Source organism: Panicum virgatum, chromosome 3K (genome assembly GCF_016808335.1).
Source record: "Panicum virgatum strain AP13 chromosome 3K, P.virgatum_v5, whole genome shotgun sequence".
NCBI classification, from domain to species: domain Eukaryota; kingdom Viridiplantae; phylum Streptophyta; class Magnoliopsida; order Poales; family Poaceae; genus Panicum; species Panicum virgatum.
The window spans coordinates 61859458-61885808 of NC_053138.1; the positions used below are offsets into that span (position 1 = coordinate 61859458).

Consider the following 26351-nt stretch of genomic DNA (forward strand, 5'->3'; position numbering starts at 1 on the left):
TAGCTCCGGTGAGGTTTGGGCGAGGGGAAATGGCCTGGGAGCTGCGCTAGGACGAGGCGGCGCTAATGGTGGGGGCTGTAGGGGTGGAGCTGGCCTGCAGTGGCGGCTCCGCGGCGGGGTGGAGCTCGCCGGGGTTCAAGCGGGGCGGCGGCGGTGTTCTGCGGTGTGGGAGCGATGAGAGAGCGAAGGGACGCGCGAAATCGAGTTCTGGGACTCTTGTAGTGCGCGGGCACTCGCTAGAAGAGGGCGGCGTGCTCTGCAGCGGCCGTTCCACGGCGGCGTCGTGGTGGCGGCCGACGGGGTGGTTCTGGAAGCGGCGGGGCGCGTGTCAAGGGAAGAAGAGGGCCAGCGCAAGGCAACAGGAGGGGGAGATGGTCGTCCGCGACGCGTGGGCGCCAGCGCACGGCGGAGTAATGGCCGGAATGGCCGGGAAGGCGTCGGCAGCGGCGCTGTCGGTGGCGTCGGCGGCGAGAAGCAGAGCAGGGATGTGGGAGATGGTCATAAGGGTCGATTTATAATTACCAAAAATTCCAGGGACCTCTCTGAAAACAAGCAATAACTTTTAAACTAAAGCTCAAATGAAAAAGTGCCCAACATGAAAGTTGTTCAACTTTTCAAGATCTACAACTTTGATGTTGTGCAAAAATTTATTTGACTAAAGATCCAAGAACTAAAATTAAAATCATTGAAGAGATTTTGAATTCTAGGAAATTTGTCTTTTTCAAAGCAAATTCACTTCAACACTAGACTCAAAAGCAAAAATGGCTGCCATGCATTAAATGCACTGAAATTTTGCAAAAACACCCTCCACTAAAGCTATAAATACACAACCTATTCAACACAACTGCAGAAAGGACCTTACATAAAATCATAATTACACATATAACCTTTCATAATTACAAAAAGATCCTTTTTGCTTAAATCAAGCACATAATGTATAGCAAACCTACACAATTACTGTGCAGACACTTAATTAAATTACTGTGTAAACACCCGGGGTGTTACAGCCTTCCCCCCTAAAAGGAATCTCGTCCCGAGATTATAGGAAGAAAAGGGTGCAAAGACTTGGTACCTGGATTGGTTCTAAGAAAGTCGGGAAAGTTTCTTTGGAGAAAATTTTCAGTTTCCCAAGTAGCTTCTTCTACAGTATGCTGATTCCACTGGATTTTGTACATTTTAACTTTCTCCCTTCTAGTACTTCTTTCTTTTGTGTCAAGAATCTTGATTGGATACTCCGTATAAGATAGATCGGATTCAATCTCGATATCCTGTGGTTCAAGGATTTCAGAAGGTATCCTGGTGCACTTCCGAAGTTGTGAGACATGGAAGACATCATGAACGGCGGCCAACTGAGATGGAAGACGGAGTCGGTAGGCAACGGGTCCACAAGTTTCGATAATTTCAAATGGTCCGATGTATCGGGGTGCTAATTTCCCTTTTAAGCCAAAGCGTTGAACACCTTTAGTAGGAGATACTCGCAAATATACAAAGTCCCCTACCTCGAATTGCAAAGGATCTCTTCTTTTGTCTGCATAACTTTTCTGTCTTGATTGAGCTGCTTTAAGATTAACCTGGATAACTCTGACTTGCTCCTCTGCCTCAGAGACTAAATCTGGCCCAAAAATTTTGCGTTCCCCTGCTTGCGACCAATTTAAAGGAGTTCGACACCTTCGGCCGTATAATGCTTCAAATGGTGCCATTTGCAAGCTGGATTGATAACTGTTATTGTATGAAAACTCCGCCAGTGCTAGGCACTTAACCCAAGTCTTGCCATATTGAATAACACATGCCCTCAACATGTCTTCAAGGATTTGATTGATTCGTTCAGTTTGCCCATCTGTTTGTGGATGATAAGCTGAACTACGAATCAATTTTGTTCCAAGGGATTCTTGCATTTGCTCCCAGAAACGTGATATAAACTGAGGCCCACGATCAGAAATAATCGTCTTTGGAATTCCATGTAAACGAACAATCTGATCGAGATAAATCTCTGCGTACCTCTTGGCAGAATAAGTGGTGTGTACTGGAATAAAATGAGCGGTCTTGGTGAGTCTATCAACGATTACCCAAACAGAATCATGCTTATGAGGAGTAGTGGGTAAACCAACGATAAAATCCATACTGATGTCCTCCCATTTCCAGGATGGAATAGATAAAGGTTGGAGAGTGCCAGCTACTTTCAAGTGACTAGCTTTAACTCTTTGACAAATATCACATTCAGAAACGTATCTGGCGATTTCTCTTTTCATTCGAGTCCACCAGAAATTTCGTTTGAGATCATGGTACATCTTGGTACCACCGGGATGAATCGAAAACTTCGAAAGATGTGCTTCATCAAGGATTTGCTTTCTAAGCTGATGATCCTTAGGTACCACCAGTCGGGATTCGAACCATAGAACTCTTCTATGATCCACTCGGAAACATTTATACTTTGCTTCTCCTAGTGATAACTTTTCCTTGATGATCTTGATACACTCATCATGTAATTGCCCCATGACGATGCTATCATGCAGTGTAGGCTCAAGGGATATATGGTTCACACTTCCTTGAGGTACCATCTCCAGGTTCAACTTCATCATTTCCTGGCATAGAATTTCATTGAATGGTGCTACAGATAGACAATGGCATTGTGACTTGCGGCTGAGTGCATCCGCAACCACATTAGCCTTTCCTGGATGATAGTGCACTTCTAGATCATAATCCTTTATCAACTCCAGCCAGCGTCTCTGTCTCATGTTGAGATCAGCTTGAGTGAAGATATATTTGAGGCTCTTATGGTCAGTGTAAACATTACAGTGAGTTCCCATAAGATGATGTCTCCACATCTTAAGAGCGTGAATGATAGCTGCTAACTCCAGATCATGGGTTGGATAATTCTTCTCATGATTCCGGAGAGCTCTTGATGCATAAGAAATAACCCGGTTGTCCTGCATAAGCACACAACCAAGTCCCGTACCCGAAGCATCACAATAGACATCAAAAGGTTTGGTACTGTCCGGTGTAGATAATACTGGAGCGGTAGTTAATCTTGCTTTGAGAGTTTGGAAAGCTTCTTCACACTTATCATTCCAAACAAACTTCACTCCCTTCTTCAATAACTCCGTCATAGGCTTGGCTATTCTGGAGAAATCAGTAATGAACCGACGATAATATCCAGCTAAACCAAGAAAACTGCGAATTTGATGAACTGAAATAGGAGATTCCCAATCCATCACTTCTTGTACTTTAGTTGGATCAACAGATATACCATCACTGGAGATAGTGTGACCTAAGAATTTCACACTGTCCAACCAAAATTCACACTTGGAGAATTTGGCATAAAGATGATGATCTCGTAATCGTTGAAGAACGATACGCAAATGTTCAGCATGATCTTCTTCATTCTTGGAGTAGATCAAAATATCGTCAATGAAAACCACGACGAATTTATCCAGCTCCGGCATGAAGACTGAATTCATCAAGTACATAAAATATGCTGGGGCTTTGGTAAGACCAAAAGACATAACCAGATATTCATATATCTAACTACTGCCTCGATAGTCTCATCCGCTACATCTCCAATCAAGTGTCCAAAGTGTGTGACCCTGAACAGCCACTCTGCATTTCCAGCACTGACTGCTGGAAACAAACCAATAGGATATGCTACAACCTCCTCAGGATGGTGCTCACAAAAAGTGGTGATAGCGTTGAGAGCTGCTTTCCCAAAAGCATCCATAAGACGGTACCCAATCACCTCAATCTCAATCGGTGGCCACTCCAAGGTGGGGTGCTGAGGAATGGTCATTTTAACTCTGTTCTTCTTAATTCCATCCTCCGAAAACTGGCGTCCCGTGTACTGGGGTGGATCTGGGTAGTGGAAGATACGAAGTGAATCCCAAAGAATCCTCGGAAAACCCTCCCAGTACAGACAGTCGGTATGAGCATTTCCCTCCTCATCCCAAAAGATCTGGGAACAAGTCGCCATCTGAATCAAAAAGGATTCAAATGTGAGTAATACAATTATCTCAAGACTTCTCAAATAAAGCTTTAAGAAGACTGCGGTAAAACAAATGTGATTCTAATTCACAAGATGATATGATTCCAAACTCAAAGAATAATAAACCACAATTGGTACTGGTTCATCATTTGAGATTCTAAGGAATGAAAAGATCCTTATAACAACAAGATGGGGCTTAGGAGGAAGGCATAACTCGAAACCATATTTTTCATCCAAGGAAACCTAAGCATTTTAACAAGCATGCTACTAAAATCAGAGTTTCACTCACTCATGTTTTAAGCACACTAACACTTATCTTATAAGGATTCATACTAGAAATTCCTTAACAAGCTCATGTAGCAACTTCAACTATTATGAACCAATCAAATATCAACCAAATATGCATGCACGTCCTGACCGTCCTCACAAGATAAACAATTGCCAACTATGGTTGGGCTTACGTGGTTAGCACGGTGGTATACATAAATACGGCTCTCCCTATATAGCTAGTCGATACATTCTAACCGTTCTTATCTTATCGAATCGTGGTTAGCGTACCTGCATAAGATTGACAGAACATAAATATATATACCCAATGAACCTTTCATGCCAGCACTCATGAAAGCGTTCTCAAATATTACCGCTCACTATAGAAGCGGCAGCCATACAATTTCCGCTGTATGGCCAACGTTAACATACGCTACTCAGAGGCGTATTCACAAGTTCCTTTACTCCCAATATAGTCGACCGAGGTCGGTATATTGGCAGCAGCTCAAGTAGGCCACGGCTTGAGCGCAACGTTCGGTTCGCATCGCTGACGGGAAGGTCAGACTCCCTCAGCTGACTGAGCACACTTTACTTCCAATATAGTCAACTAATAGTCGGTATATTGGAAGCACCTCAAGTAAGCCACTGCTTGAGGGCAGCGTTCGGCTCGCATCACCGACGGGAAGGTCAGACTCCCTCAGCTGACTGAGGATCCTTACCATCTTACCTCAACGTAGGTGCGTCGTTACAGAAATTAAGAGTTGCTTGTGAGTATGGTTTGACAAAAAGTAAATGCTGGAAGTCAGATAACATAAACCATACAGAAATAACCACCTAGTAATTCCCATAAATTCCCTAGGACTTTACGTTCTAAGCACAACTCTTAACGAATCCAACATAGTTTTCCGAAATTCTTTATGGTTCCAATTTTATATGGAAAATGGTTTTTAAGGTTCCAACACCTCTGATGTACGCTTGCAGCTCTGATACCAGCTGTGGCAGAACCGCCTAAATTATCCCGGCTCAAGTGCGTAAACCATCACCATAAAGGTAACATTAGCTTAAATGCACTTCAAACGGAACAATTTTTGGTCTGTCGGGTAACGTCCCGATACAACCACCGATTCTCGGATCGAACAAGCATACCCCGCACGAAGGCGAGTTCAGAGATATTACAACCACAATTTTACAACTCAGGCATAATAACGATTACAAACCAGTTAAAAACATTATTACAAAGCCAACTTAAATAAAACAGTTATACAAGTTATGATTATAAGTTCAGAGTCTAAACAGCGGAAGATGAAACACGATGACTACAACACGTCGCAAAAGTATACCAAGCTAGCCCAAGCATGGTATCACTCGTCATAGTCATTGCCGGCCGAAGACGTATCCCACTCTACGGACCAGCCAGGAGGCAACGCGCAAGGATAGGTCAAGCTAGCGATCTGATCCTCAAAACTCATACCTGAAAAAGGGTTTCAACAGCAAGGCTGAGTATTCTAATACTCAGCAAGACTTAACCGTCAACGGGTATAAGTAGCCCACTTTAACTAGACTATGCAAGGTTTTGTGAGGCTCTGGTTTTCCTTTTGCTGAAAAGCAATAAGAGTATGTCCTTACTTTCAAGTTTTAGCTTCAAGATTCTAGTTGATTAACCATTCTATGTAAGCAGCTACTATCCAATCATGGTGGAACTTCTAAGCAAACATCAAGATTAATAAGAATATTGTTGCTCTTATTACTCTGTGTGGCAGATCAATTAAGCAGTCTCATTTCATCGTGAGAGGCGGACGATTCTGAATCGAAATTCAACCTTGCAAGGACAACCTAACACACACGTCTGGAACACCGTCGGGTCATTCCCAAACAACCGTTGACCTTTCTTTCCGGCTTGTGGATAGTGTCACTCTCCCCGACTACAGGGCTCCAAGGCCGAACCTTGTCCCTTGAAGTCGTAGTGTTGCGCAACATAAAATAAAACCTATCCCTACTGAGAGAGTGAAAGGTATATCCACTCCCCGGTCCAATCGGCTACTAGGCTTGCCGCGTACCATATTTACGGCATGTGGCTAGTACTTTCAAAAACTTAACCGGCACTACCACACACCGCGACCTTAGCAAGTTCATCAACACAGACGGGGTATCACATAAGGTCATGATATCGAACACAACCCCGTCCGTCGTCCTTATATTGATAACAGAAAGTAAACAATCAATCCCTATAAAGCTCGCGAGTGACAGGCAATCACTCGACTTTTACCGGTCCTATAAGCTTAGCAAGTAGTCGAACTCAGGTCTAGTGTTCAGTACATAGGTTCCTAAGATCATGCATCTAGGGTTTCAATTCAAATCCTATGAACTGTAAATGCGCAAATAAGTAATACAGTAGTGATAATAATTTGAAGTATAGGTTATGTCCGGGGCTTGCCTTCTCGGTAATTACTAACTATTTCAGCGTTAGGCTCTTCCGAACTTTGGTTCGGGGCTTCAGTTAGTTCCGCAGTGTTTACTTGAGCTTCGAGATCACCTCCGTCAGATTCCGGGATCAGCTCGTACGTCCCGTCCGATAAGGCAGTCGTATCGGCGGCGAGGGTGGAGGGGTGCGTGAGCCTCACGGGTTCAAGGCGCACCTCTGGGTGCTTGGAATCGAGGCTAGGGCGGCCAGAGGTGGGGTGTCGATGGCGAGCGGCGGCTTGCGGGCTCGGAGCACGGCGGCGGGGTAGCTCCGGTGAGGTTTGGGCGAGGGGAAATGGCCTGGGAGCTGCGCTAGGACGAGGCGGCGCTAATGGTGGGGGCTGTAGGGGTGGAGCTGGCCTGCAGTGGCGGCTCCACGGCGGGGTGGAGCTCGCCGGGGTTCAAGCGGGGTGGCGGCGGTGTTCTGCGGTGTGGGAGCGATGAGAGAGCGAAGGGACGCGCGAAATCGAGTTCTGGGACTCTTGTAGTGCGCGGGCACTCGCTAGAAGAGGGCGGCGTGCTCTGCAGCGGCCGTTCCACGGCGGCGTCGCGGTGGCGGCCGACGGGGTGGTTCTGGAAGCGGCGGGGCGCGTGGCAAGGGAAGAAGAGGGCCAGCGCGAGGCAACAGGAGGGGGAGATGGTCGTCCGCGACGCGTGGGCGCCAGCGCACGGCAGAGTAATGGCCGGAATGGCCGGGAAGGCGTCGGCAGCGGCGCTGTCGGTGGCGTCGGCGGCGAGAAGCAGAGCAGGGAGGTGGGAGATGGTCATAAGGGTCGATTTGTAATTACCAAAAATTCCAGGGACCTCTCTGAAAACAAGCAATAACTTTTAAACTAAAGCTCAAATGAAAAAGTGCCCAACATGAAAGTTGTTCAACTTTTCAAGATCTACAACTTTGATGTTGTGCAAAAATTTATTTGACAAAAGATCCAAGAACTAAAATTAAAATCATTGAAGAGATTTTGAATTCTAGGAAATTTGTCTTTTTCAAAGCAAATTCACTTCAACACTAGACTCAAAAGCAAAAATGGCTGCCATGCATTAAATGCACTGAAATTTTGCAAAAACACCCTCCACTAAAGCTATAAATACACAACCTATTCAACACAACTGCAGAAAGGACCTTACATAAAATCATAATTACACATATAACCTTTCATAATGACAAAAAGATCCTTTTTACTTAAATCAAGCACATAATGTATAGCAAACCTACACAATTACTGTACAGACACTTAATTAAATTACTGTGTAAACACCCGGGGTGTTACAGTCGCTGTATCTGAGGGTCCCGCACCCGCAGTCGCCGTTGCCGTCGACGCCGAGGCCGCGGACGCCTGGGTACCAGCCGACGAACCGGCGATGGTGGAAGAACTGCTGGGGCGACGACCCCTGGCAAAAAAGTGGAGAAGCCTTCAGCAAAAAGCAGAGCACCTGGCACAAGAGAATAGAGCAGGATAACACTAACCCAGAAGTACCGGGCACCCAGCGTCCTCGGATGCCCGGCCTCTTCTCCTGCAGCTGCTGCTGTTGCTGCTGCTGCTCCTGCAGCTGCGATGCAGGCGCAACCCGGGCTTGCTCCTGCTGCTGCTGTCCCCGTGGCTGCGGCACGGGCGCGACCCGGGGTTGCACCTGTTGCTGCTGTGGCCGCTCCCGCGCCCGCTGCAGCTGCTCCTGCGGCTGCTGCTGCTACCGCTGCTGCTGTTGCTGCTGGCGGGAGGAATTCCTCGGCGGCGATGGTGGTGATGCAGTCGCCCCAGAGGTCCCGTGAGGGCCGGCAGCCCGGGAGCTCCCCTGGCCCGCGCCCTCGGAGGTCCTCTGGCGCTTCGCGGCGGACTCCGAGACCAGGGTCCCGTCGCCCCTGAGTAGCCTGCGCCGGCCTGCATCTCCCGACGATGCACCGGAGCTGCTCTGTGCCCGGCTGGAACCGGCTGTGGCGGCGCTGCTGGCCGCGGCCTGCTTCCCCTTCGTGGTGGCACCGGACCCCGCGGCGCTCAGTGTAGCTTGATCCCCGGATGCACCAGGGATCCGGAGCCCACGGTTCGGGTCGCCTCCGGTCTGGCGTGGGGCCAGCCCCCCGTCGTCCAGAGTTGGCAGGGTAGCCAGCACCGCCACCCTCGCGGGGTCCTCGCAGAGGGGGACTATGCACTGAGGGAGGATCAGGTTCTCCGGAATGAAGGTGTCTCCCATCACGTTCCGCACCAGGACCTCCAAGGCTTCCCTCCTCGCGGTGGGTCCTGCTGCAGTCGTTGAGGCCGGTGAAGTTCCACGCAGGACGCGGCCGCTGCTTCAGGGGAGCGATCTGGCGCTTCAGGAAATCTCCAAGCACGTGCCACGAGGTGAGGCCGCTCTCCACCAGCGACCTGATCTTGCCCAGCACGGAGTCGAATTCCGGCTGCAAGGATGGCTTGGCCCTCCAGGTTGCGCGGTCGGAGGCGGGCCCCTCGGTCGGCAGGGCGAGGCGCTCGTTGGCTTCTGTGGTGGCGACCACCCAATCCCTGCGCCACTCCTCCCACTTTCCGCCAGTGAGGCCGGGAATGTAAGGAGTCGGCAGGTCACTCCTTATCTGGAAGTAGTACCCCCCCACTTCGTCCTTGCTCAATTCGGACCTCACCAGAATGAAGAAGTAGCGAAAGAGGATGACGCAGGGCCGCACTCCCACGAACATCTCGCACAAGTGCACGAAGATGGACGTCAGGAGGAGGGAGTGGGCGTCAGGTGCTGAAGTTGGAGGCCGAAGTCTTCCAGCAGCAGCAGCAGGAACGAAGAAATCGGCAGTCCCACGCCGGTGGAGATGTGCGAGGTGAATAGCACAAACTCCCCGGCGCGGAGGTTGCCAAGGGGAATCGAGCCTGCTCGGACCCCCCAGCCGGTCTCCTGAGCACTCCATCCAAGCAGGCGGCGCACTGTGTTCAACTCTCCCTCGGAATGGAAGCGGCGAGGATGAACAAGGGACGCCATCTCTCGGTGGAGTGAGGAGCAGCCTGCGTAGGGGAGAAAGGGGCAAGGAAAGCTCGAAGGCAAAAGGGCGCGAAGGTTGGAAGGAAGAAGGCGAATGCGGGAAAGTAACCGCGGAATGCGGTTCGCCCCATTATAAAGCCTGACTCAACCGGCGCACCCCGGAACCGTCGCCGGAACCCAAGCGACGCCCGCGCCTGGTGTTAACCGCCCAGTCCATGACATAGGGGCCCAGGCCCACCTGTCGGGGTGAGCGGGTAACCAACAAGGGTGCGAAAAGACGGGATCTGAACCATCGCCCGCGCGCGCGGAGCGAGGCGGAAGTTGAGCTGATGTGTGCGTATTAAGCGCTGGCGTGGCCGAGCTTTTCGGGAACTGCGCCGGTGGTAAATGATCCGTTTACTCCGGCCGCAACAATGTCGAGCGTCGCGCGCGTGACTAGGTGAACCACTGTGCGTGGGGGCCATGAGTCAATAAGCCGTTGTGATGTGATGAGGCAGCAAACAACCCGATGGATGGTCAAAGCCGGTCAAGACCCCTGCAGCAAGAAGCTTCAAGCTATGCAGAGCCAAATCGCAGTAGTGGCCCCACCTGCGGGTTCGTACTTCCCCCAAGGTGGGCCCGGGGGCCACTGTCGGTACCCTGTAGCAGGGATACCCACTCTTACTGCAGCAAGGCAGGACCCGCGTAGTTATTCGTAACTGCGCGCAAAGGACGGAGTAGCCAGGCCCCACGGGTCAGGCTCTTTCCTCACCAGGCCAACGGCCCCGGACCCGTTCCCCGCCTGGGGATGAGTCCGGAGACGCCACGTGTCTCTAAGGAAGGGAAGCTCCGAGCTGACAGCCGAGGCCTCGGACCCCCCATAGGGGTCCGGGACCTCCTGCGTCCATCCGGACCCCCCTTACCGCGTGGGGGTCCGGAGCCGCCACGTGTCCCGGAGGCACGGGCGCGGGGCTCGTGCGCGAGTCCTCCGCTAGGAGACTCGCCCACCCACCGCATTTAATGCGAATGGTTGAGGCGTGCTCTATCACCGCGGCACACGGGACAGACTTTGTCAGGCCTCACTGTGCACTGCGTATTACCAAGGTACACAGTGCAGCCGCCTGTGCCGCACCCGCGCAGAGCCCGTCTGCAGCATTAAATGGATACGACGGCACGGCACTTTTCCATCATGCCGCCTACGCCGCAAGCTACACAGTCCGTTCAGCTACGTGGCAGGCGACGCCACTAGCTACGTCTGGCATCATCCCGACAAGACAGCGCCTGGACATGATGAACGAGGGACTCCAGGAGCAGGCAAGGGATTCCAGGAGAGAGATCTTCTTTGCCTGCGACGCCATAATGTATAAACAGTACGTTATTTTATACTACATCGTTGGACCCACCTGTCGGGGACCCAACAGTCATGTACGCGTCTCCCTTGAGATATAAAAGGGAGGCGCTCGCTGCGCACACACAAGCTCTTCGGACACACAAGCTCTCGCGAACTCTCTCACTCTCGTGGGAGGGCAATACAACACACAGTGGACGTAGGGTATTACGCTCCGGCGGCCCGAACCACTCTAAATCTTGTTGTGTTCATCGTGTTCTTGAGTGAGATCTAACTGGGACTACCTAACCCCCGAGTACACACCCTCTGGGCTAGGGCGGGTGCCTTCCGCCACCCGGCTGTGGTTTGCAGCACTACGACAACAACCCCGAGCAAAATCGCGAGACGAATCTAATGAACCTAATTATGCAATGATTAGATAATGTCGTGCTACAGTAATCAATCTCTAATGACAGATTAATTTGGCTTAATAGATTCGTCTCGTGATTTCCCGTCCATCCGTGTAATTAGATTTAAAATAAGATCATATTTAGCCCTCCTAATCTTCGGTTGAACGCAGCGAGTGGAGTAGCGTGTATCCGAGTATCGATCTACAGTACATAGGCGCGCGGCGGCATGCTTCCGTCCACTTTGCCGGGCGTCGACAGCGACCTGCCTGCCCTGCCCCAACCTAAACTCCAGGGTTAATCCAACTCTAAACCCATCCACATCATTGATTGGATTCCCTCGCGAGCGGCTTTGATTTGGGAGCAGTGTCCGTGCTCGAGTCGCTCCACGGCTGGCTTGCTGGCCGGCCGGCCGGCTGCTACAGGGACCTACTGCTGCAGTGTGTCGCCGCGTATGTGTGCGCTAGCTGCTGCGTAGGCGCCGCAGCGCAGCGCCTCCATCACTCCGGCGCAGGCCGAGACGGATGGGAGGGAGGGAGGGAGGGGTGCGCGCCGCGCCGTCGCCGCCGGCTTTTGCTGCGGCCACGGGCGACAGCGCCGCCCGCACGCACGCCACCAAAAGCCAAGGGTGCCCCAGCCCCTCCCTCCCTGCTCCTCCCCGGCCCGGCTCCCGCGCTCGCTGACGACGAGACGACCTCGCCAAGCATGGAGGGCTCATCTCCCGGAAAGACGCTTCCCGACAGTTCCAAGTCGAATTCGAGCTGAATTCGAACGGTTTTAAAGTTTTGATGTGCTACCTACCTCCGCTGCTCAGCTCTCGCGTTCTTGGGACGAGCTGCTGCTGGACTGGTGGTGCACTGTCAGGGGGCTGCTGGCTCCCTCTCGTCAGCTCAGCTCGGGACTCAGGACATCGGCATGCTCGCAGAGCTCGAGGACCACGACCACTTTGACATGGCAAAGGGAATATTTGGATACGGGGCATCATGGACCTTTCCTGTGGGGCTCTGCCACCGCTTGGCCCCTTTGGTCCATCTCGGTTCAGGTTCAGTTTCAGTTCCTGTTTTCTTCAGTTTTTTTCCAGGATTCTTGGTTGCTAACAAATTACTCTACATTGCAAAACTACTAACTACTAGTAGAAGATCACGACATTCTTGCAAGGCCCTTGGACAAGTGCTCGATCTACTCGCTACTTTAATCCTAAAACCGTAAACAAAGTTTCAAAATTTCTACGTTTCTGCAGACATTTGACTGCGGATGGGAGTGGAAAACATGACGACAGCGAGATCCATGGCATCGGCATCCAAGGCGACTGGGTCATTTGCCGGTCGATCAAAGGATAAGAAAAAGGAGACCCGATCTTTTCAGAGCCCCCAAATGGGGCTAATTAGTGGGGCTGCTCTGATGGGGGGCACTCAGGGGCGGATACAGGAGGTGGGCTCAAGCCCCCCTAAGCTCCCCTAATTACACGTAAAACACTGTAGCAAGACTTCCAAATTACCATTAAATCTTCACACAAATCAACATCTTTATTGTTTCAGCCCCTTTTGTCTCCAATCCTGCATCCGCCACTGGGGGCACTCACTCAGACGACTGAGCCTGCCCTAGTGTTGGGGGCAGCCGGGCAGCAGGCAGCGCGTGCGCGTGTGCATCAGCTCAAAATAAAACCTGTCGAATAATAAAGATAACAGGAGAGATTTGCATCTTTTTTTATCAGAATTTCAGTGTCTGGGTCTCTGGTTGGTAATGTGGCTTGGCTTGCTCCACTAGCTCCACGACTGCAGGCTTTATTTCAATTCATGATGGCCGAATGTGCTTCGGATAGAAAAAAAAAAGAAGAACAAAGGATTTCGGCGAGAAAATGCGCGTGGAGCCGAGGAGATGGGGAATAAAATAGGTAAAGCACGTGGTCGACGAGAATACGGGATCCATCCTAGGTTGAAAGGTGCTAGATGGTCCATTCCAGAATGTTCCCGAAAGTGTAATCAGAAATCTGTGCTCTGGGATTACCCATTGTCATCAGGACAGTGGGTTTTGAGCAGTATTTCTTTTTGGACTCGATCTAACTGCAATCTGATGAAATGTGCTAGATTTGGCAAACTGTTGACAAAGAAGGAGACTTGATGCTCCAACTACTTGCAAAGTCTATTCTTTCACCTGCAAGGTTCTGAGTGAGATAAACAACCAAGCAAAAGGAAACTGCCTCAAGATCTTCAGGTTTCCAATCTGAAGAAACCTTTGCAGCCTTCAATTCATCTAAGGGCCTGTTTGGCTCCGTGAACGCGTCGCGTTTACGCGAATGCAGTTCCGCGGCCGCTTTTCCAAATCGCGGGGCTCCAGTTCATTTTTGCCCACTGCAAAACGCGGGCGACTGAGCGTTCGGCGGGATTGTTCCGCTTATCCCGCTTAAATGCCGTGGCCAACGCAAGAAACGCGAATCCAAACCGGGCCTAAGCAGAACAACAGCTACTTCCTTTTCCTTGCACACTGCAAAAAGGTAGTGTGCATTCAAATGAGCCTCCAATATGTCAAGACTATCTATCTATAGGCTAAAAGATTTGCTCTTGTATCAGGCCGTGTTTAATTTCACGCGCAAAAATTTTTGCGTTAGAATCTTATTAATTTGAGGTACTAAATGAAGTCTATTTATAAAACTTTTTGCACAAATGGGTTGTAAAGCGCGAGACGAATCTAATGATGCTAATTAATTTATGATTAATCAATAATTAGTGGATGATTATTGTAACATCACTATTACAAATTATGAATTAAGTAGGCTCATTAGATTCGTCTCGCGATTTACAGCCCATTCATAAAAAAAATTTATAAATAGACTTCATTTAGTACTCTATGCATGTGTCGAAACATTCGATGTGATGTTTTTTTTGCGTTTATAAATTTATGAGGTGTGATGCCTCGGTACTCCGGTAAAGATCGCTTGGGTTCAGAAAGAGGCGGGCCGAATTAACTTCAGCGAAAGTGCTATACCCTGTTGCTTCAGAATGGCAGGCGGGCATGTGGATGCTGGTGGACGCAGTGCAGCACGGCCCCTGCGCTGCATTGAAGCACCTGGTGCAGGTCAATGGCGGACCTGCAGGCGGTGCTCATGGATCATGGATGAGCCAGTTCGAGTGCTCTGTGCTAGGTTTGAAATGGCAAGCTCGAGCTCTGTCTGCATGACTGACAGAGTGCATTCAATTGGCTGCCAGTGTTGCATGCTATTTCTCTACGTTTGGAAATACTTGTCGCTAATGATTACTTTTTTGTTTGAAAATACTTCCATCTGTTTGGAAATACTTGTCACCAATGATCACTTTTTTATTTGAAAATACTTATCACCCAACGGCCTATAAAATTTCCGATTTTGCCCTTGTGTGTGGGTCCAATAGCATGTAGAAGTAGTACTGACTGTACTATGCTTCACTGCATGTACTCAGAACTGTAATTGCAGAGTTGGAGATGAAGGCATTGCTTGTTTGTACACAACACCATGTGATTTAAAGTAGAGTTTAGGATACCCTAACTGTATCCATGATGAGGGGAATGCAGTGACGGCAATTGACTTCAGCTCAACTGCTTAACCACCAATTGGTTGCTTCATTCTTTGCTTGCAGCCACATTCAGAGATCACACACGCACTAGAGCTCATGAGTTTGTGCTTTCTGATGGAAAAAATTTGTTAGAGGGCGATAGTAACAAAAAGGCCAGACTTTTGGCTGAATTGCATGGAAAAAATAAGCTCATCACAAACAAAAACAGCCTTTCAAATCCACAGCAAAAAGCAAATTATGTCAAGATCATGCAGCCAAAGGGGCACTACATTTCAGCATTTGCTGACCATGGCATATCTGATCTGGACATCTGGTTAGTGGTGTACAATCACAACCTTAACCCCTAAAAACCCTACCAGGAGGCCCTGCTTTAGTTCGCTCCGAAAGCCACTTTCTTGGCATGGAGCGAGGGGGGCACCACCAACAATCACTTTCCAATAAAACCCTTTCCCTCCTGGCCTTCTCCTCTCTCTATCTCACTTTAATCCTTTCATTCTTTTTGTTTCTCTCTCTCTTCCATTCCATAGGTGACATTTCAGACTGGTGGCCACCCATCTCCCTTCACTCCCAAGCTTGTCACTGTCTGTATGCACTGAAAAGAAGAGAGAGAACAACTGAAGAAAAGCACCGTGCTACTTTCTAAATTCTTGATGGCGTTTTAGTTTTGTCTAAGGTTGACATCCACAGCAAGCATGCGTGGCAGTATTTCCTTTTGTGCTTTTTCACGAGTCTCATAGCCCATGCATCCTTGCAGCATTTCTTTGTCAATTTGTCAACTGGGGACAATCATGCATGCTGCTGCCAGTACTAGACATGTATGTCATATCACTTTGTATATATGCTAGCAATTGAGTATCAAGTAGCAGAGGAAGCAAAAAAAAAAAGAGACAAAGCCACAAAAACACTAGAGAATGGTACTGCTACTATTCTTCAGGTCACACCCCCAATCTTAAAGATTGACAAGACTTTGAGTGAGATGTAGTCCAGGCTTTAGTGTCTGTACTTGCAGATTGTGCATGCATAGCCAGTAATTGAGTACACAACTACACATACACATACCTCCTAGTTCATGAAATCTCCAAATTACCACAGAAATTAACAGGGCTGTAATGTCAACGATGGCAACCAAACCATGCATATATATGATGATTCTACTATTGGAATGATGATATGCCACTGCAAACTGCAATTGTAACAGCCCTATGTTGATTAACGAGCTAAATTTGTCATCATGTGCATCATTAAATATTAAGCATAATTAGCTCACACTTAAGGAGAGAATCAACACTTAGGATAATCCACTGATTATGGTAGTGGCGGACAGTCCGCCCCTATACGGCGGACGGTCCGCAGTTATGCCACGTGGCCGACCACAGTTAACCTCAGACACATCGACTTCACTGCCACGTCACCCATCCGCGAACGGTCCGCTCCTCACTCGCGAACGGTCCGCCAGTGCATCTCTGGTGCGTGTCATGCGCGCAGAGTCTGGACGCCACGTCCCACCCTCGGGCCCCACTCGTCAGCCCGATCCCTCTTCACCTGGGAACCATCTCCCAGCCCTCTCTCTCCCTCCCACTCTCCCCAAACACTTCTCTCTATAGCTAAGCCATGGAGGAGCTCCCCTTCCTCCTCTCTTGCCATTGAAGCCCTACCTCGCCGGAGCATCGCCGGAGAACGCCAAGGAACGACGCCGACGAGCTACACCGCCCCGATCTCCTTTTCTTCCTTGGGGAGGAGCTTCCCCCAACAAATTCTTCTTCTACTCCATCTCCTCCCTCAAGCTCCAAGCAAAGAAGACGACCCCGAGCTACTCCAAGCCTTCCCCGTCGCCTTGAAGCCCTTACCGGTATCCTACTCGACGCCAGTGAGTGTTTCCCCTCCCCGATCCATCCCCCATTGCCCTAGGATTTGAAGCCAAAAACTCACCTAGAGCTCAATCACCATTGTTGACCTAGAGCTTCGAAACCCTAATGCATGTGAGATTTAGTTACTAAAGTGAACTCCCTAGGCTCCTAGGAACCTCTAGGATCAAACCCCACCCCAAACCGTGGCCGGAATCGCCGGCGGCGAATTCGCCGGTGAGCCTCAGCCGTGTCGCGGACGGTCCGCCCGACATGGCCGGACGGTCCGCCAGATCCCCTCCCAAATCAATAGAGCCTCTGCATGATTTCTAGCCTTTCAAAATGTGAGAGGCGGACGGTCCGCTTAACCTACGCGGACGGTCCGCGATTTAGTCAGAGAGCATATTTTCACCCAACACGGTCCGCACCTGACCTGCGGACGGTCCGCCACTTGGTCCGCCGTTCAGACCGGACAGTCCGCTCCCCTAACCCGGACGGTCCGCCCTTGCCTGTTCAGCACCCATTCTCGTACACATGAACAACCCACCCATGCACCTTATGACCAACCTCTATACCATATTTTGGCTTTATTTATACATGTATCCTCATGTCAGCTACCCATTATTTCATACATTCATGACATACTCATTATCAAGCATCATGTGCATTCGTGTAGAGACCGTGACGCCGGAGCAAGAAAAGGGTGAACCGGAGCCCGTGGGTGATGACGCTTCTTTTGAGACTCAAGGCAGGCACCTAAGCATACTTCTCTCCCCTATTTGGGATCAACGAAGTCTATTTAAGTGTCTTGGTTGTGCATGAGTTACTATATATATATCAATGCTTGATTAGAACCTATTTGATGCATTACCAACCTTGCTTAGGAGAATCCCCCATAGATTAGTATGCTTGTTAGGTGTCACGAACTACATGCTTAATCTTGCATAGTTTCGGTAGAAGTCGAGAGGTGGCAAGGGCACCACCGCTCGCGAGTTATAGGATGCTTGGTTAATTCTACGCTCCTAGATGATGATGATGATGATTAAAATGTGAGCAACTATGAATTGTGATTCGGACTTGGGCAAAAATGGTAGGGCCATGACGGAAAGGAGTCCAAATGGTTAGTCTTGCTTGAGTTGGTTAAGGACCGTCTCCTTGGTCGCCGGTCTCTTGAGCACCTTTTTAGTACAAACCATATGGTTAATAATGGGAAGGCAAGCCAATTAGCATAAGTCACACCTTGCCTTGATCGGATTCGGTGAGGGTTGTGATGGAGTGTGATCGACGGTTTCGGTGCACTTGTCCTTCCTGACCGTTCGCTCATAGTCGGTTGTGTTTGTGTGAATGGTTGAGGTAAGAATCAACCCTTATCCTTGGCCGTGGATATGGGCGTTGGTCTTAGCCTCGTGTGGGTAAAGTTGTACCCCCTGCAGAGTTTTTAATCTATTGCAATAGCCGCGCTCTCGGACAGTGAGCACGCTCTTTGAGGTTCGCACCATTGTAAAGTTTCGTGATGGAGTTCATGGAAGATTTATCTCAAGTTATATATGATCACTTACTTATGCAATTGTATTGATGTATGACTTAGAGATTTTAGATGCTTGTCTTTTGCTTATTACAACTTGATCAAAGTTAGATGCTTTTATGCAAAAGTTAAATACCATATCCTATCCTTGCTACTAACCAAATGCATTCTCCTTGAGGTCGGGATAGTATATACCCATATTGGATAAGCTCTGCGAGTACCTTTTGTACTCATGGTGCTATCGTTAAAGTTGTTGCAGGTGATCCGCAGTCGGAGGCCGTCTTTGGGTACTTCTACCCCGCGGACGGAGGTGCGGGTGAGGAGTAGATGGCCGGTGGCTATGAGAAGGGCGCTATCGGCATATAGTGTTAACTTTCTATTTTGTACTATGTATGGAGTGAATGCGACGTAGAACGTTCCGCTGCGAAACTCTGAAACTTGATGTCCTTGTATTTGAATGTTTTTTTATGTAATCTAAACTCTATGTACGGTCGTGCTTGTGTGACGATGTCTACATGTTGTGCAAGTGGAGTGTGTTTAAATTATGGGCGGTGCTCATGACACATTCCAAGGACTGCCGGGGTTGGCCCTTTTTAATCTAGTTGATCAATGGACGATAACTTGATTAAACGGGATCAACTTCGGCTGGTTCCTCGACACAAGAACATGGAAGCACAAACCTGCAAGCAAGGTAAGAGCAAGGGTAGGAACTACCACCAACCATAACAGCACAATTAATGAATGGGCCATGATGGATCTAGAGAGAGGGAGAGATCAATGTGCCCGGCTAAAGGATCAGGCTACTCTATCACAAGAGGGAAATGCATTGCATGCTTGTGTCTGTCTGGTCTGTGTGGCCTTGCTTGCCTTGTCCCCCTGCCGTGGCATGATGATAACAGCTCATCTCACTTTTTCACATGCCTCTCCCTTCCTTCCTTCATAGACCACACCAATTACATGGCAAGAATCAAACAAAAACAAAAGAGGGAGAGATTGCATGGAGCATGGTGCAGCAGCACTGTTGGAGTTGGGGTCATGGGCCCTGGTTTTGTAGTGCAAGCAAAGCATGTCAAGAGGCCCTTTCACTGTTTCTCGAACGGGGAGCTCTACTTGTCTCCTCTTTTTCAATACTAGTTTCCTTTTGGGGTGTCTGTTTGTCTGCCCATGGACACATCGATCTTGGCCTGTCTGTCTCAACTCTGAAGCAGCTGGCACTATTCCATCAGAGTTCAGAAATGGACAACGAGGTTTTAGATTCAGAGAAGCACCTTCATACATGACTTGGAGCTTGCAATCAGACGAATACGGCAAAGATGATGCCCATTCTAGTTAACTTTGCATTGATGCATCGCTCAACATGTTCAGATTTGTGGTCACTTTTCATGAACAATTGTTCAGAAGTGGGTCCATTTTGCATGTCAGTTAGGCATCATTGGTGTCATTGGTGTGCTAACCCCATGTTAGTATAGTAGTAGCTTGTGGTTTAAGCTACAAGTACGGTACGGTGTCGGACGTGACCTTAATTTGTTAAGAACCTGGTATGATCACGGCAGAGTGCTTGCTGTCTAAGATAATCACACGGGCCATCCATGTCTGAATAAACAGTATTGAGAGTCTCAGAAACATTGTAGGTTTTCTGGATTTGTGACACTGGAACTTCAGAACCATTCATGGACAGTTTCATCTCCTGCAATCGAACCCGATTGATTACTCGACTAGTCAGAGGTTTTATTGAATCATATCCTAGAGATTCAGTTCAAAGGAAACCTGACTAATGATGGGCTTTCAAAGCGATAGATTGCCAAAGAGAATGCATGCTTTGTTTCAGGTTTTCCAGGACTGGCTTGCTAGATTCAGCTTCAGAAACATTTTGACTGGGGATTCATTTTCAGGTTGTAGGGGCCGTTTTCAGATCGCATGAATTTGCCAAAAACAACAAAAAGATATCTAAATGTGATTTTCAGAAGAAAAATCCGTTACAAAGGAGCTACATTTTTGCAAAATTCAGCAGAATTTTTCTTTGGCAAAACCATGTTCCTGCATGCTCAAAGCTGTCAGTCAGTACAGAGATGCAAGGCCGTTTAGAGTCAGCGACGACCCATGAAGAAAGTCCCAAGTTCAGTTCTAGCAGATGCAGCTCTTATCAGCAGAGACTTTATGCGCTTTATTTGTCGCATCGTGCATAATACTTTTTGTTTCCCTTCTGGTCTTTCCAAAAAAGGTGATATGTCCTCGTGCAAGAAAGGGTGCAAAATACGCTTGGGAGTTCTCGAGAAAGTGTAATCTGCAACACTCGAGAAAGTACATTCTTCTTGGTAATCGTTTGACAATACTTCAATGCTCTCGAGGAAAGCATGCTCAACGTTCATGTGATGGCCATGACGGAATGTTGTTGCTGCCAAGAACAATGTTCTTCACGTTATGCTTATACTCCTTCCAGATCCTTTTATAAGGCATAGTTTTATATGACACGGTCTCCCAAATTATAGTTTGACCATTCATTTATTTTATATTATAATTGTTATGATTATAAATTTAGACTTATTGGATAGTACATTTGATTACAAATCTATCCATATCAAGTTTATACCATAATAGTTAATTATTGGCCAAAGATTGTAAAATTTGAATCTTGATATGCCTGAACGGCTTATAAAAAAGTCGGGAGGGAGTAGCATCTGGCAATCATCAAGCAATTCGATGGACAACAGATGAACGCAAGCTTCATTTCATGTGGCCGAACAGTGGGCGTGCTCTCAAACCAAAGCATGAACTGCAAGAAGCGTGAAAAGGGTCTTTCAGTCTCCAATTGTGCTGGTATCATTTCCAGTGAATGGATGAATGTATGCAGAGGAAACAAAGCAAGCTAGATTCAGATGAGGTGCTCACATGTCCTACATTAGGGTTTATTGTCATCAACATACACAGCCAGCGATTATTCTGTGCCATGCAGGACAGCAGGTTATGAACTCCACTCCCAAATCTCCAAGCAACAAACAATGGGCTGATATGCTACAAAGGCTTTCTGAAGAACTGACTGAGCTATCCATGAGGACACAATGCTACTCGAATTGTACAGAATGGTGAATAAACTGAGGAACAAACCAAACTGCAAAACCTGTCTGACTCGTCTATGTTTTTCTATGGAACATGTCCTACCACAACCAACCGACACCATCCTTGATGTTGCCCACTAGCACTTGCTGTACATAACTGTTGCCACATCTAGCGTCAGGGGCTTAACTCTCTTTGCTGTGAGTTCTCGAAGCCTCATTGGCGACTGTCTGCCTGATTAGCTGAAGATGCACCGTTTGGAGATGGAGGGGTTGACGGTTGGCCACTCTTGTGGGGCGCAACTCCATTTTGTTTCTCTTTGTGACTCGAGTCAGAGTTCTCTTCCTTGTCATCTGACTTGGAATTGAGAAACCTGCCTCCAGCTCCCCTGGCCCTTTTCAAGGCATGCTGATGACGTGACTCATGGAGATAGGGCTGCACAGCACAGACGCATCGAGTTAGATACAAGGAGCTTCAGGGTAAAAAAAACATTTTACCCACAAAAAAGAAATAATTATCTCAGCCTTTCAGTTTTGAAAACAATCATGATACTAACAAATTGAAGTTGCTCCTGCTTAAAAGGTAAGATTCAGATGAAAACAGAAGGCAGCAATTCAACAATCTTTCTTTCATAATTCTATTGTAACTTTGTGAATTTGTGGCATCCGATTGGTATTCCTAAATCCTTTACTGTTTTGTGATAAACAACACCCACGAGGGCATTATAAAACATGGTATGTTGAAATTCCAGATACCATAGAAGATTGAAATCGAAATAACGTTCACCAGTAGTTTATAGTACAACGTGGGGCAGACGATCTTCAAGTAGAAGTAGGGAAGGTAGATTGGAGGAATTTGCTTGATTATTTGCTCTAGCATGATGGACAGAAAAGCTAATTAAAAATTCCAGTTCATATAGCATGGCAGAAGATGGTAATAAAGATTTACCTTACGGCCCTTGACAAGCTTCCTTTCTGATTCAGCTTTAGCCCGAGATTGGCGTCGCCTTAAAATGGCATTGTATTGTTTTGCATTTACATACACAGGCTCTTCAATTGCATCAGTAGGCAAAGGTAAGCCAGTCGGATGCATTCCGACCAACGGTGGATGCATCTGAAAAATCATCAATTTTATTAACTCCAGAAGATCAGTTTAAATGGAGGAGGTTAATAGAATATAGAAAGGTCCAAGACAATGCAATGATCCTTCTCTGATTGACTTCTTTTTCTGGGGAATCCTTCTCTAATTGACTGTGAATTTCAATATACAATACTAGCAGCATTGGTCATTGACCTACCCTCTCAAGGCAAGCAAGCAGTTACTGTGTACTACCTCTGAGTGCCACCATGGGTGCCTTGAGGGTTGGGCATAAGAATTAAGGAGTCAAATTAAATGAGCTTGGTGCCCTTCAATCATTTTCAAATTAAATGATAAAAAAAATTGAGATGAGTCTCGACCCTAATTCCATTACCCACGAATAACATAGATACAAGAGCTTGTATGAGTTGGGACAGGTAAATCATAAATGTTCCACAAAGTGGAAAGAACCTAACATTTGTGAAGAATATAGTAGATTACAATGACTTGTGTTTGCTAACACAGAGAGTAAATTCATAAAAGCTTACCATTGGCTGTCCACCGTAAGCCGCATATAGGCTTCCATAGTATGGATCAATATTTGGGTAGGCATATTGACCCTGCCAGACACAGAATATGAAATTAGCCAACACAGTTCACATGAATCTTGATGCAAATTTGTAATAACAAGGCAATCAAACAGACAAAAAATAGTAACTGCAACATGTTTATTCCAATGAAGGTCTAAGAAAATGCTGAAACTATAGCAACAACTATTAGATTAAAATAAGTAACTACAGAACATTCACAGAAAGAAAAGAATGTACGAGCAAAACACACGTGAGGTAAAAATTTAGACTAAGTAGGATACTAATACATTAACGAAAAATTGGTACCAACCAGGTGCGCAAAATTTTCAAATGAAGAAGCTTTGACATTTTAACAGTTGAATCTGATGATAGAAACAATGTCCTAGCATCAAAAGGTCTGAACAAAAAGGGAATACTTTTTGTTTCACTTCAACAACAGGGAAATGGTGTATTATATTGTCCTCGACAGTTTATTGGAGTTTTGAGCTTGATACAATCTGTTATATTACTTTTGAAGTAGTATTTGAAACAGGTAAGACGATTCGATACTGCATATTGTATTTCTTACACATCTCACTATGCCAAAAACCTCAACCTTTTCTTAGACATAACTCAAAGGAGAAGACTAAGTACTGATAAGAACCCAGTAGCGCTACTATTTATCAACAAGTGAAAAGTGGAAGGGGACAAAATGTGGTACCAGGGCATGGCCCATGTCATGAGGGGCATATGGAGCCACATAATCAGCTGATGGTGTGCCCACCGTTGGTTGACTATCTGAACTAGTAACTGGGGCTTCTTGCTGGTCCTCTGGTACAGCTTGCTTCTGCTGTTGATGTTGATCCTCAGCTCTGTGGTCGCCTGCCCAGGAAGGTATACAGAAAATGAGAAAAGCACAGTTGACTTAGATGTCCTTATGTGTTGAAAAAATGACATAGACGACACTGCATGTACCATCATTTGTCATGTACTAACAAGTAACAACAGTACAATATAACATTTTATATGCTGGCAATTGATATATGTGGGGTGCAGGAGGCACTGACCCAATTTCCACCAACTGATACAAACTACAAAAAATTCCCTTCCTTCAAAGAAAACTGCTTATGTTGTTTAGAAAGCTCAAACGTAGTGAAAACGCATTACATCCTGATTCTAGTTCAGTAACGTCAGCTGTCAGGTCATAAATTACTTTTCTTTCAGTCACCTAGAGTGGAAGGTTTCCTCAAACAAAAAGGGAAATAATGAAAAATGGTCTGTTGCCGATTAATTGGTGGCACAAATGCAACTTTTTGCTTGCATAATCTGTATTTGCAACACGTATATAAGGCCCCTTATATAATGAATGTCTCTCTACAGTAATTCACAGCGCACAAAAATATGGCATGTGTTCCACAAATAGTACACCATAACTAAAGTTTCAGTTCAAAACAAAGCAGTGCATTAGACTACAGTGTTACTGTGAAATAACATGACACAATATTGGATGGATCAAGCATACCTGAAACACTGTGAACAACAGAAGTCATGATTCCTTTCTTTGCAAGGCAAAGCACAACTCAGCCAGGATCAAGACAGAGCAAAGGCAGACTAACTGGCACTGTTCATGCGATATCCTTAGCTCGTCATGGATGAAGCACACAAAAACTTTCCTGAAACCAAGCGCAAAGCTCATTAGCACTTCTTGGATAAAGCACGCCAGAAAATTTCTAAATGCAAGTTTAAAGCATATCCAGAGAGGCAGAAACTTCACGTGGTAATTTTTTTTGGATAAAAACGAGCTATTAAGAAGACCATGGAACAGGCGTCATATATCATTGAACCCAACCATAGAAACAGATACTAAACCTCATCACAGCAGGAAATTGACAGGGAATAATTCAAGCGCATGCATGTCAGAAATACTCCAAGTGCCCTATATAGTACCAAGGCAGAGCAATCTTTACAAAAGGTCCGGGTATCTGTATCCGTGGCTAATTTGCAAACAGCAAAACACGGTACTATACAACCACCTGGCACCAGAGTTGACAGGCTGGTTGGCATAATAAGTAATAACCAGCAGTTGCCTAGAAAATTTAGGGCTGGTTCGCAAATGAGTGAATTCCCCGCGGTTCCTGTGCAAATTTGAACTAGCTGTCTCCCATACGAAATTCCTGCGCTCCAAACAGGAGCCAACAGATGCCCAATAAGTGACAAACCACAAGAATTCCAAAACGGGATTGAGGAACGGGTGTTGAATCGAACCCCTACAATTTCCGCAAGACAAACCGCTCCGCACCACGGCCGGGATTGGCCTCGCGCCGGCGGCGCCCCGCGGCGAATTAGAAGAGCCTACTCGAATTACGCACGGATTGGATAGGTAGGGCACCACGCAGCCCGCAAATCCACAGGAAACCGAGCAAGGAGGGCGGATTGCCCGGATTGGTCCGCGCACGGAGCCTGCAGATACCGAGCGAGGCGGGGGGTTGCGGATTACTCACCGACGCGAGGAGGAACCGACTCGCGGCCGGGGCGGATCTCACACCCCGCACCGGACCGGATGCGCGGCGCCGCGGGCCTGGGGAGGCGGCGTCGGGGGAGGAGGCGGAGGGCTCGTCGGAGGGAGGCAGCGCGCGGCCGGCGGCAAGGCGACGGGGCCGGGAGGGTTTGGGCCTCAAATTTGAGAGCAGGGTCGGAGGCGGCTGTGGTGGTGGGGCGCGACCTGCACTGCATCACCCCCGGGCGCATCGCAGCCACAATTTCCTGGACAATTTGATCGTTTTTTATTTGATTAATTAATTAATTACCACATGGTAGACTTCTTTTTTACTTTATATCCACTTTTTAATTATCACGAGCTAGACTTTTTTTACTCTACTTTTTTTTAAAATTTAACTTGTGCACACGCATCAGGGATAGAACCATATCATAAGGTGGCGTGAAGGGATATTTAAATTTAAATTCGGTAGCACTCCACCAAAACAAGCTTCTAGAATCACTAGGAAAATTACATGTACGTCGAATATTACTATCTACCAACTTGGTTGTATCTTACGATTCTTACCAACATTGTATTATTATCTAATAGATACATGTGTTGCACATCCCAAATCCTGCGGGAATTTTTGGTTTGATGTTTCTATCATAATTCATATGATAATAAGACGAACCGTGCTAGTATAGTATAGAATGGATGAGATTTGAGAATTCAAAGTTTGATGGATTTGTAGTTTTGCGTACGTAAAACGTGAGCAAAATTAGATTTTTTTTTTGAAACAAAAGCAAAATTAGATTCCGAACTTGCCTAGCACGAGTGTACGTGTATACATACTTCAACTAAACCCTGGCTGCGGAGAG

At 47.3% G+C, this 26351-nt stretch overlaps 1 protein-coding gene across 1 annotated transcript; it reads right to left on the reverse strand.

Annotated features, from left to right (window-relative positions):
• Positions 1 to 21138: 21138 nt before the first annotated feature.
• Positions 21139 to 25735, reverse strand: LOC120700122 (nuclear transcription factor Y subunit A-7-like). The gene is made up of 6 exons (XM_039984310.1): positions 25496 to 25735; positions 24517 to 24667; positions 23716 to 23876; positions 22974 to 23045; positions 22297 to 22461; positions 21139 to 21783 (listed from the first exon to the last, which is right to left on the reverse strand). Exons 2-6 carry the CDS (start codon positions 24542 to 24544, stop codon positions 21565 to 21567), a joined length of 645 nt encoding a protein of 214 aa, XP_039840244.1. The 5' UTR covers positions 24545 to 24667; positions 25496 to 25735; the 3' UTR covers positions 21139 to 21564.
• Between the last annotated feature and the right edge of the window lie 616 nt (positions 25736 to 26351).